This window comes from Dromaius novaehollandiae, chromosome 1 (genome assembly GCF_036370855.1).
Source record: "Dromaius novaehollandiae isolate bDroNov1 chromosome 1, bDroNov1.hap1, whole genome shotgun sequence".
In the NCBI taxonomy this organism is placed as follows: domain Eukaryota; kingdom Metazoa; phylum Chordata; class Aves; order Casuariiformes; family Dromaiidae; genus Dromaius; species Dromaius novaehollandiae.
The window spans coordinates 176,841,247-176,854,656 of NC_088098.1; the positions used below are offsets into that span (position 1 = coordinate 176,841,247).

Genomic DNA, 13,410 nt, shown 5'->3' on the forward strand with positions numbered 1-13,410 from the left:
AATAAATAAAATCATTAAGCCCACAGAGAAAGGATCACATTTAATTCTGTTGTCTCTCTATCTCCAAATATGTATGCTCTCTCTGAGTATTTTTTGTTGTTGTTTTCTGGAGAAAAATATTGAGCTCTGTTTTTCATTTGCATCATAACAGATTTTCATCAGCTCTTGGCTTCTTCACTGTGACATTTTGCCTCTTTTGCCAATTCCCAAACATTGAATATTTTCCTGGATTCTTATTTCCTTCTTCTCTCCGTCTTGGTTCATCTCTGTACTGGTTCAGAACTGTGTGAAGTTCAAAGTACTAGCTTAACCAGATATCTTCAAAACTGACCCTAGGTCATGGCAATGTGTTTTGGACAATGCACTTCGTCATCAAGCCTGGCAGCTGTGCTGTGTGTGTTACTTGTGGTCTCTGGGAGAAACCAAAGCTATGATAGACATTGTGGGTTTGGTGCATGTGTAATGAAAATAATGATGTCGGATTAGTGTAGCAATCCTAAAAATAGCCTGGCAACATAAGAGATGTAATGATTGCAAAATTATGCTTCAATTTGTATTGAAGAAGAGAGGAGGAGTCACTTACTGTATTTGCACTTAAATACCTGGGAGACAGTGAAGAATTAAAAGAGGATGAAACAAAGAAGAGAATGTAAACTCATAAGGCATGGTCCTGAGGGGAAAGACTGAATATCATGTAGATGGAATAGATTACTGGTATCAGTTATCCTTTGTAGCAGAGACGTGTACTGTAGGAGAGGTTAAAATAGAAACAAACCATGTTTTACTGAAGGCAGAAAGGAAGATTTCTTCTTTCAGGCTTAACCTCTTCTCTTCTGAATTCCATCTGTCCCCTTATGTGTTTGGAGAGGGTTTTTTTCTTTTTTGATTTCTTGTTTGGTTGTTTGTTTTATTTTGTTTCAGAGGGGTGTGTGTGTGTGTGTGTGTGTGTGTGTGTGTGTGTGTGTGTGTGTGTGATTTGTCCTAGGCAGAACTGCCTGTACAAATAGGTTGGTTTGTAACTGTTAAACAGCAATGATCCAGATGGTCAGGAAAAAAAAAAAAAAGAAAAAAGTTTATCCTGTTGTTCTGTTCCTTTTTTCTCAAGAACAAGATAAACAAATAAGATATGCTGTCGATATGAACAGCTGTAATAGGAAGTATGAGACAGTTCTCATTAACTATTAGGTACTCACTGACCACTGTTCTTTACCCAATAAATGTATATCTATTAGGTTAATGAGCTAATCTGAACTATTATCAAGACAATTGCACTATGATACTGCTTCCGAGTCGATGCTGAATCCAAATTAACTCCAAAGATAGTGTGGAAGAAAAGCATCTGTAATCAGTCTCCCAGGATATTTTATTGTCTCAAAATTCACTTACCAATCTTCATGCTTCTCCCTTTGGCTTACTGTCAGTGTGTAATCATTATTAGTGCTCTTTGACCAGTAGAGTTTATAAAAGAGGCTAATTTAATGTGGGGAGCTTTCAAGGTTTCTTGCAAAGTAAATAGTACCTAATACAGATAGGAAGGAATATGTTGGATTGTACGGACTAGATGGGTGTCACCCTTCATGCCGACCAGTGTTGTCTTCCACATGGCTGGACTGAATATATTTTCTGGATATGCTTAGTATGGCTCACATACGATTTTTTTTTAACTTCATTCTAGCTTGAGGCGACTAAGTTCTTCTGTTAGGCTTCTTACACTTTGTATTCCTGATTGAGAGAAAAAAGAAATTCTCCTGCTTTATCTGAATGCTTTGAAATACCTGTTTTGTTTGAACAGTGATTCAGGTTAGATAGAAGTTCATGCATCCCTCAGTAGATGGCCATTTAAAATCACCTCTGTATGCTGAAAACACTTAAATAAAGTTATGAGGGGAGAAAAAAGGTTTTTAGTTTTTATTATCAATGTTGAAAAATTCCATAATGAACAACATAACTGGTAAACTGGATGCATTCTAGAAGTGAAAGTAACAGCTGCTGGAAAAATAAAGATCATTAGTTAAACCATCATGAGATGTAAATAAAACAAAAACTGAAAAAGTAATTTGCATAAATATAGATTCACATAAATATTATATAATAGCTTCAGTAATGACGTACAGGTGGTGAAATTATTTGAGACATTTAAGATTATTTCCTGCACAGGAACAGATTTCATTACAAAAAGTGATATATATGTCTATATGTATATACATACATACATACAAAATATGTGTGTATATATATATGCAATATATTTAGATTTTTACTACATGACTTTTTGGCAAATTTTGTTTCTTTTTTCTGTTTTTTTTCAATTTGACAAATTGGCTCTGCAAGACTAAACAATTTGTGCTTTGAAGGAATAAGTAATGATGCTGTAGAAAGTTGAAGAAGTTCACAGTTTCTTGGCAATCAAGTCTGAAACATGATGAGATTCAAAAAGGAAAGGAATTGACCATGAACAAAACTGACAGAATGGACAGAATAGACAAGGTTTTGTTGTACATAGTTTTCACAGGCAAGAGAAAAGGATAACAACTATTTTATTGGCTCCCGATAGTCTTTTACTAAAGGTAGTTTTCTAGAGCCTTACCTTGAAAGATACTCAGTATAAGCACTTCAGTAATCACCGGTGAATTGTATCTCAGGGACTTCCAGGCCGGATGTGGTATCTCCCTAACTAATAACACTGTATGGATTTTTATTCCATTAAGATTGAGTAATGTTTTTTTTTTTTCTCCAGACAAAGTGTGAACCCCAGAGAGATAAGGAAGAACTCCACAGTTTTAACCTAATTGTTATTGTGTTCTCTGTGGAAATTCCTGAAAATGTTTCTGATGATCAGGTTAGTTAATGGAAGGAAAAGTGGCTGAACTAACCCACAAGAGAAGGAAGAAAAAGCTTTTGAACATTTTCTGCTGGTAAAAACAAAAGGAAAAGCACTCAAGGTGTAAGTGGTCGATGGAATATTTTTGTTCTGCTCCTAGAGTCAAGGCACACAACATGATAAGAGGTCTTACTAGAATTTTATGGGCAAGAATAATTTATGAGATACTCATGGCTTCCTTTACATGTTTACAAATTCAGAAGACTGAGGCAGATATAGCAATAACAAGCTCAAATTATCATTTCAGAGTTTCCTGTCTGCAAGGAAAGGAAGATAGAAGGCAAAGAATTCTAGTTTTGAAATGCTGAATAGATGACAGGTGAAGGTAGAAGGATGATACACTGGTTGATACACTCTCTTCAGCAGAAAATGGATGCTACACATTTAATGTTGTTGAACTTAAAAAAAGTGAAATAGAGTCTAAAGAGCATAATTAACAGATGAAGGCAAAAAAACGTTAATAAAATGAAAATGTTGCAGAGGGAACAAATTACCATTGAGGAAACATAGAATGCAGGTTTTGACAAGCAAAATTGCTCAAGATATCAAGAAACTTTACTGCAAACACTCTTTAGTTGGCTTTACACAATCCATGAGAGAGCACAGAGCAAGAAAAATTGGATTTTGTACTGTATTACTGAAACTGAGTTGAAAATTACAGCATTTTCTATTTCATGAATATTAACGCCAATGGTTATAATCTGCATGAGAAAGATTGAGTGAACAAAAGGGAAGGACAAGGCACATCTAATTCTGAATTACAGACATCATGGAAGTGGTGATCCCAAATAGTTATGATCAGAATTCAGATATAGGAAATGGTAATTTAAAGTTGGTGGGCAATATTTGATCTCACAGAAATATATATGGAGATCATTTTTTGCAAGGATCTTTGGTACTAGGTAGGAAATAGTCTGTGTATATTGATCAGTTTTCCTGTTAGCTGCACATGTCTTCCAGATATAATTTTTCCAAAGGCCTTTTCTGTCTCTGGTGATGTGGTGATGGAGGAGGTACCATAATCATCGGGAAAGATAATTGCTATAGCAATCTGGCATAATCCAAAAAGTTAGTCTCTTCCACAGACCGCTCCTTTGTTGTGTTTTGCTCAGAAAAGAAAGCAGTCTTGATTGATTGCATTGCCTAAATTGTTCTGGAAGTGACAGCCAGTGTCTGGCCCATTATTCTCCTTAGATTTTTTGAATGCATCCATGGATATACCTTAGTACATGTGCAGCAAGACTTAAGATTTAGGGAACCATCAAACCTTTTGTATACAGGCAATAAATGTTTGTCTGTTGCAAGAACAGCTGTTGAGCACCACTGTTTATCATCAAAGACACCCAGTAACATATCAGCTGGTGTCCTCTGCAGAGCAACAAATCATATTTAAAAAACAATTAATGATCAGCTTCTTAAGTACCTAGCATAACATGTGTGGATAAAAAAGGTTGTGTGGTGTATATGAGTTTCCAGTCCAAGTAACAATTGAAGCTTTTTTTGGATGGTACTTAAATGTTGTCAGAGTTTGTTTAAAGAATATAAATGGCCAGAGGTTTCTTTTTGGGGGGAGGGATTTGGTTTGTTAGTTTTTTCTTTCTTTTAATCAATAAATGTGCCAGCCAAAATGAGGGAATTCTGTATCAGATGTTTATATGAAAACAGTCATGAAAATTGCAAGGAAATATTTTGTAGTAAAAAAAAATGGATATGATAGAAAAACAAATCACAGCAGGAATCAGTTATATATCATACTACAAATGAAACCAGTAAGATGTTGGGCTGAATTTAGTTACAGTAAAGGTGGAGAATTCCGCTGATCTGGAGGAAATAATTTTGTGTCCACATATTCATTTTATAGTCCTGACTTACTTCTGAAGCAATCTAAAAAGCTTCTATGATTCTTAAAGATAGAAATATTCTCATTGCCAGACCAGCAATTGAAAAAAGAAAATGACATGTTGAGACAAATGGCCTTTCTTGATGAATAGGTCAAATGCCTTTGAGTCAAAATTTAGAGCTGTTTGGAGCCTTCTGAGGTACAGAAAGCAGAAGATCATTACAAATTAATTGAGCCCTTTGGTTTCTCATTTTTCATTTTCTGTTTCAGCACTGGATATTCTTGAAGCACAAGGAAGATTAAGAAAAGGTGTCACCTTTCAGAATTGAGTGTAATTAGCATGTTCCTTTCACTTCAATTTAGCCTGCAAAGCATATCCTAAGGAAAAGGTTTGAGTGTCTTGAAATCAATTAACTTTCTGGTTATATTCAGCTGGTGAAATAGCTATTCTATTATTTATATTAACTAGTGAATAACATATGGAACTTAAAAAAAATCTCTTTCCACAACACTCTTTTCAAAACCTTGGCTTTCTTGTTTAAGTGAACTGCTACTTCACGGAACCTTCCTGCTCATTTAAGCTACGTCTTCTTTCACAGGCATTGCAAACCAGTAAGGATAGACCTGTAAGTGAAACAGGTACTGCCAATGGCCTGACATCCATACTTTATATTTTTTTAAAGGTATTCACTTTGGACGGGTTCTTGTCAGATCCCATAGACTGAGTCATGCTCATATTTGCACCTGCAGTCCATTATAGCTTCTTGGCATGTCTTCCTCTGTAGTTTCATCCAGGAATAATCCAATTCATGTTCTCTGAGACAGCTTTGTAACATGAGACAAAGTGGGAAAAATCATGAGATGCACTTCAAATAGTCACTCCTCATCCGGACAGAAATAGCGATGTAGACTCACCCTCATTAGTGCATTTTTTTGGAAAAGGTAATGAAAAGAGATATAATTCTTCTGTTCTGTTATTTTCTGTCTGTCATACTTCTATTTTATTATCTGTGAGGTGAGAATACCTATACAAGAAAATTATATAATAAATAATGTATGGTCATAAATGATAGAAATTACAAATTGAGGATATTACTGTTAAAAATAAATTGATCATTAATTGGTGTATTAAAAATTCTCTTCATTAATTTGTCTGTTGTTATCTGATGCAGCACAGGGTTTTTGCTTTGCTTTTAACAAGACATGGCTGAAAACTCAGGTGAATTTACAGGGTGGTTAGTAAATCTGAAGCAATATCTGAAGAAAAATTCTGATGAGAGGTTTTGTCTCATATTATTTTTCCTTTCTTTTCATAATAAAGCAAGTACTAATGAAAGTGGATCAAATCCCTTAAGCATTATTTATAAGTGGACAAGAAAAGTTTTGAAAAAGGGTTATAAGTAGATCTGTAGTTATCCAAAACTAGATGGCTGTCCTGGTTGAATGAATACATACTTGCGATACTCAGTTAAGATAAATAAATAAATGTTCTCAAGTGTTAACAAAGTTTGAAGAGTGAATTAGGCTAGCAACAAAGTGTATTGTGTCTATTGTGTAGTGTCTGTTTTTATTAATGACTTGAATATGAATATTAGCTCCTTGGGAAATTTGTACCCTTATTTCTAAAGTTCGTGATTGGTACAGTTGAGCACACCATCAAAAGTGATTAAGCTATCACAACTTAATTAGTCATTGCCCAGCATTTGAGCCAGAGTAATGATCATATGTGTTCTCCATCTGCCCTACATGTGGGGTAAAATATAGTAGCTTAAAGCATGTAAAAATTATGAAGACAATTCAAAGTCATGTTTTACTTTTGAAGTGGGATGAGGAAAGAGAGCGAAAGCAATCACTTACCACACTGTCTGATAACTGGTAATGTGTTATTCTTCAGTAACTTTTTTTTTCTTAGACAAAATACTTGACTATATGCAAAGGGATGAACAATTTTTCTTGGTTTCCAAGTTCTCCAACTGAGAGTCTTCTGACTTCTATCAGTGCATTTAAATATATTATTCTTTAAAATTAAGCTAGAAATGTGACCATCTTTCATGGAAGCATTTGGTGTACTATTTATAGCTATACCACATTTCAAGCTTAGGATCATATATAAATATTCACTCATAACAAAGTCATGATGTTACTGTAAATGGTATTTGAAAGAATATGTGACCTTATTGCCCCAAAATGATAACTAGTATGATTTTGATTTATATAAATCAGGTTCCCAAACAAGCCTAGTATATTCTATAAGTATTTTAAAATTATTTTCCTGTGGAAATGTTTCCTAACAAAAAAGTAAGATCTTTACATTAGACTGATTTTTTTTATTTATTTATTGAAGAGTATGTAAGCTATTAACAGTTTCACTAAAGACTGAATGATCTTGTAAAGTTACATGCTGTTAATAAAGTTTATCAAAAATAGTCTTTTTAAGTGAAAAATACCTCTGGGGTATGGTATCTGTTTCTGTAATAGGCTATCTTTGATCTTGAGGGGTTATCTTGTTAACAATAGGGACATTGCATGATAGGCAAGTTACCACAAAGACTGAAAGCTGATTTCTATGCCTGTTTTATATGCATACACTAATTTGCCACTTGGTTCATATCACAGGAAGCAGAATCAAATTAGAATTAAATGTCGTGCTTTTTTTGATCCTACATACATTAATAATATATTACTCCTCCTAATTTGTAATTACTGTAAAAATGTATTTTTAAGATTACAGCTGTTTTGGGGGGGGAAACATGAAGTATCTAATACAATCTAATAGCAATTTCAGTGACACCAGTTTCTCATCTTTTCACAGACTCGTCCTCAGTTCTGTCTCTGACTACTTTGCTGCCATGTTTACAAGTGATGTTTGTGAAGCCAAGCAAGAAGAAATCAAAATGGAAGGCATAGACCCCAATGCACTGTGGGATCTTGTTCAGTTTGCATATACAGGTATTGCGATGTATACATTATACTTCCTAGAAAGAAAGATGTTGATAGTTTTCTTTGCTACATTTTGGTGAATTATATTTATATTCTAAACATATATTCTTTTAATCTCAATTATTCAAAATACCCATTTACCATTTCTGAGGCTGAATTCAGATTGTGATCTCCAAACTGCTATGTCTGGCTTAGTAAGTACAGGAGAACAGTCTAGAAAATTATATATTTTTCTTGATTTTGCACTACTTGAAGAAGGGGGCCTCCTGCTGTGACAGATTTGGATCACGTGAGATCACTGAAGGAACAGTTGTATTTTTACAAGAGTAGCACTATATTAATGTCCAAGTCAAATTTCAGTTTGAATAATTGCATAGATATTTAAAACTGTTATTTTGATATGGGCTGGGTATTATCACGTTCATTTCCTATCATAAGCTGGTACTATGCTGTATAATGTAAATTTCTGAATAACTCATAATTCAGAGTTAATAACTCAGAACTTCCTTCTGCATAGTTACTACATTTTAATGCATAATAAATTTATATTTTATCTTTTTTAAACAAACTTATGCACAAATCTATCTGAAATGCACTAATATAAAAGAATACTAAGGCTATATAATAATTAAAAGATAGGATGCTAATAATAAGATTTATTTGTAATCTGAATTTGTTTCCTCTTGCATATGTATCATACAAGTATAAATGGCAAGAGACAGGTAATCTCAACAGTTTTTATGAACTTGTATAATCTTATATTTGCATTTTTTCTTGAAATTTGGTATTTGGTAGAAGAGTGTAGTATATTTGAACTTTTAGCTCTTCAGAACAGGATAAGAGAGATCATCAATAGTTTGTTAGTTTTTTACTCTTCAACTGGTCTCACGTGTATCGTGATATGTATTACAGTAATTTCTGTGGGTTGCCTATACAAGGTTTTCATCTCGTATAGAAAAATGTTAATTGGCTTTATTGTTTTAATTTCTACAGTTTGCCGAAGGAACTAGTCATAATTATGTCGGTGATTTGCTTCCAAAACCTTTAATTTCACATATAGTTGCTTATGTTTGAGAGAAGCTTTTCCTCTGGGGACAACTGAACATTTCAGTAAAATACAGCTGATCATGGGCTTGTTTTCAAAAACCTAGAAGTTAACAGTATTACCTTGCAAATGATTTTAGATGTGGTTTTAAAAGAAAAAAGCAACCATATCCATGTTATATTAACTGCAATTCTCTTAGTCAGTTTTATAATGTATCAGAATCTAGTGAAATTATTTCATTTTTAGTATGAATCTCAAATAATAGTTCAAGAAGGATAAAACTATACATATTTATTAGAAAGTATTATTACAGATAAAAGCATCCTGTACTGATGCCAGACTACACCCTTCAGTTCCAGCAATAAAACTAAATACTATAGAAAGATATCAGAAGTAGAGTTTAGCAAAGGTGAGGATTTGTACATCAGAGACAAAAGATAGGTGTATTTATCCAAAAAGGAAATCGTTATTGTCTGCTATATCCTTGAGTAAAAATAGGAACAATATTAATTTAGTTACTAAATACACTGCTTTGGATATCTCGAAGTTTTCCTATTAACCCCTGTTAATATTCATAATAGCTTTTACTTGTGCATTCCATGCACAGGTTGCTGAAAGGAAACAGTTTTCTGGACAGAATTTCTGGAATTGCTGTCAGTGTCATTTCTTCTAATTCATTGAAATAGGTGATAAATCCAGTTTTTTCAAACCGGCAAAATTATATTGTAATAAATATGTCCCTCTTTTTTCTCCCTTTCTCAATGCATCTCATAACTGTGGGCAGAAGAGCCCCTACATAGGGCCAGATCATAAATTCTTTATCTCAGAGACTTTCCACAGATAACAGCTGATAGTAGATGTTCAGTAGCATGATATACATACTGATATTTCTGCTAAACTATCTTCCTAGCTTCCGTCTTTATGGAATATAACTTCATCTACTTTGGTAGTCAGCTGGTCAAATAAGAATTTGCCTAATCCTTTGGAAACTGTTTATAATTTTGGCCTCAACAGCACACTGTGGTAGTGAGTTCAATTTTGTGAAATGCATGGCTTCCCTTGGTCTGTGTAAATTTGCTGTCCAGTAATTTTGTTTGTGCCCTCCTAATTTCTACTGATGTGAGAAATAAAATTATGATAGGGTGAAAAGGAGTGATTATTTGTTATCTGGCACTAATATACAAAATAAACCTCCCATTAGTAGGTTATTCAAGAATATCACAAATATCTTAAAAGCCCTAAAGGCAAGCAACACCAAGAGCAATGTCCTTCCATTCTGAAATCAACATTTATTCCTACCAGTCATATCCTTTTCTTAAACTTCCTTTAAACTAGCCTTCGGGCCAGTGTTGAAAGCCTAGTCAGTGCTTGACAACCCCTCTGATATTATCTTCTTTGATTTTAAGTCTTCAGTCAGGAGGGGAAAAATGAGTAGGATTGTTGAAATGTATACTTTCACAACTGCAACTCAGCACATTTTGAATCTGTTCTGAGACATCCCAAATTTTATCAGAAAGATATAAATTTCATGTTAGAACATCTTTGCCATGCTTTTAATCCAGTCAGAAAAGGGAGAGAAAGATAAGAGTAAAAAAAATGTATTTTTGGAGTACATGTGATTTTGAAATGGTTCTAACGATGGTACGTTGCATTATTATACTGTTCTTTTTCTGCCATTTCTGATTCAAATATGCTATTTACCAGGAGTTTTAGAATGAGACATAAAAGCTTCTTTTTTTCAGTAACAGAAAAAATCAATAAATCTTGAAACCTGTTCATGATTGTAGACCTTGAAGTTATAAAATCCAAAACTAAAATCGTTTTGTTAAAAATCTAAAATGAAGAAAACAAATCATATTTTTATCCAAAAGACCCAACACCTATGTTATTTCCCTATGATTATTTAATGCTTGTATTGTAATTTAATTATGTTGATGATAAAACAGACTCTTGATCAAATGGAAGAAAATATTCCTTTAGCTCATTGGCTAAAGATAATATTTTCCTGAGATCCTATTAGCACAGGCATAACATTTCACTATTGATTGCTTATTTGTTAGACTTAAATATGTTAAACAGACCCTGTATTTTAGATTTTTATTTATAAGGGAAATGGTTCAACCTTCATTGATCTCAAAAAAATGTAGTAGTATTTTGTTGCTACACTTTTTATTATTTGGTTTTGCAAATCATCTAAAAAGTTTTTTGTTCCAGTAAGACCTTAAGAATTTTATCTATGTAGAGGTCAAAGATATGCATGTATTTATTAAAAAAAAAAAAAAAAGACTTCTCTGCTATCCAACAAAATAAAGGCCAGATTTATTGTCAAGGTGTCCTGTTTTCATGATGAAATTGTGTTTATTTAACTATCATCAAGAGCAATTTCTTTTATATATTTTTGAGTCTTTAAAATAATATTCAGAACTTCTGTGTGAAACAAACAAAGTAAAATTTCAGTGGGAGGAAAATAAAAAATAGACATGTAGTAACACTGCTAAATATAATTTTTTTAAAAAAGGAAGTGTAACATGTCTCTTTACCCATTGCGTGAAGACTGGATATTATCTAATTTGCAATGGAAAATGAACATTTTCAAATCTAATCAACTTCAGAAAGATCTTGACATCTATAAGAAATTCACATTTTAAATGAATCTAAGCTTTCAAACATATTCATGTTTTCGAGGCTATACACCTGAATAAAGTTGACAAAAATAAAGAATATGCTTAAGAGAGATCCAATGTTCATTTGATTTTTGCTGGTTTCCTTATAATTTCCCCCCCCCCCCTTTTAAATATGCAGTATTTCCTGACATTTATTTTTTTCTTCTTAAACAGATACTAATCTGTTAAAGACAGTAGTCATGGTGCCTAATTATATTATGAAAGACTTCATACAACAGTAAATTGCCCTCTCTGTGTATCCTAAAAAGGCAGGTGACAGAATTGTGATGGTCTGAGCAGCCAGACTGTGCTCACTGGTGTGCTCACTAAATAGCCTGCAAAGCAGGATTACCTGGTGCCGGCAGAACATCAGCTCCAGTACAGACTTCATAAGAGCTTCTCCTAAATAAAGGTCCATCTGAGTAGTAATGGGAAAACAGAACTATCAAACACTACTGAATTAAAGGTTGCTAAATTTTCTAAGAAGCTTCATCTGCAGCATTACTAATTAGCAAATTAATTTGCTAGATATATCTTTAAAACACAATTTAGTTAAAGCTGGAAAAAAAAAAGAGGTGTATTAAAATACATACTATAAAGGATATTTTAGATGGACTTTGGGGTTCTTTTGTGAGTTACTGCTTTTGTTTTACATATAAGGATTTTAACTAAAGAATTTGAATTTATTTCAGAGAATAAAATAATACACAGTAATTACCTTATTAAGGATAATTTATTTACAAAATTAAAGTTTTCTAATTATGTAAGCTAAATTATAATGTAATTACAGCAGTACAGGATAGTATAATTCAAATATATATTATGCAAATATATATTTTGTAAATCTGTTAGTAAAACACTGCAGCATTTACTACTGCTTTCTCTTCATATCAGTTACTCATTCTTCAGTATCAATAGTCTGTATTAGGTTTTTACTGCATTTGCAACTCAGCAGATTTAATGAAAAATGACTTTCAGCTAAAGTCATACTTAAAACAAGAAAAAGCCTTTAAAAATCTTTAGACTATATAATAAAACACATGCATGCCTGTATCAGACAAAGAAATGACAATAATAGTTATATATATAACAGATTGATTGACATGAAATTTAGTGAAAATTTTCATATGTTTAAACTATGAAATTATTTTGTCTGTGAGGACACTTTTTTGCTATTGATTCAAGACCGCTTTTTTCAAAACCTCAAGTAGGCAGTTGTAAAGTAGTCAGCAGTAAAAAAAAAAAAAAAAAAAAAAAAGCATGCATTGAAAAATGGTTTTATGAAAGAAATTCTTAAATTTAGTTCATTATAATCTTTGTAATATATGCATATATATTTATCATAACTCCCTAAGTGCCATCTCTACAGTTTCTGTATGCTCATGCTTTCATTTAATGCCTCATATAGTTTCACTCATTTTCATATAATATAATTTCTACTGCAAGGATATGTTTGTTATTTTAGTTACCTGCAGCTTTCATGTCTCTTTTTCACAGACAATTGCCTCTAAGTAGTGTTCTGACTGTCTTGGAATTAACCATCTATCATAAATAAAAAAGAAAAATTAACATTGCAGTTGGTATTTGTCTAGAGTTATGAACCCCTCCAGTTTTATTACAGATTATTTTTTTTCAAACCCCTGTGCTTTGTAGGTTTGTAAATTACATAGGTTTGTAAATTACAATGTGGAGGGTTTTTTCACTTTATGTTTTAAAGAAAGTTTAATCATTAATCTTAATGAGTTTTACAGTGAAGAACGTATTTGACGAGTAGAAAATATGTAAGTTCAATACATACATCTACTTTCTCTTTGCTGCATTTGGTTCTTTGAAATGAAGCAAGTACATTTAGTCTGTGATTTAACAGAACTATAATTTAAAACAAAACCAAATTTCCTCTTTTGCCTGTCTGCTGAATGTTTTATGTAAGCCTGCTGAGGAACTCTGAAGCCAACATTTATGTATAATGGTTATACAAGAAGTATGTTTCATTTCTCAGGCAGCAAGAGGATTGATTGTAGAAAATATAAGTTTGAGATCC

General features: G+C 32.7%; 1 protein-coding gene across 1 annotated transcript in view; it reads left to right on the forward strand.

The window, feature by feature from the left end:
• Window positions 1–13,410, forward strand: part of KLHL1 (kelch like family member 1) — a 257,056-nt gene that overhangs the window by 75,535 nt on the left and 168,111 nt on the right. The window contains exon 3 of the mRNA XM_026120882.2: window positions 7,534–7,670. Coding sequence (XP_025976667.2) covers window positions 7,534–7,670 — 137 coding nt within the window. The remainder of the gene's footprint in view (window positions 1–7,533; window positions 7,671–13,410) is intronic.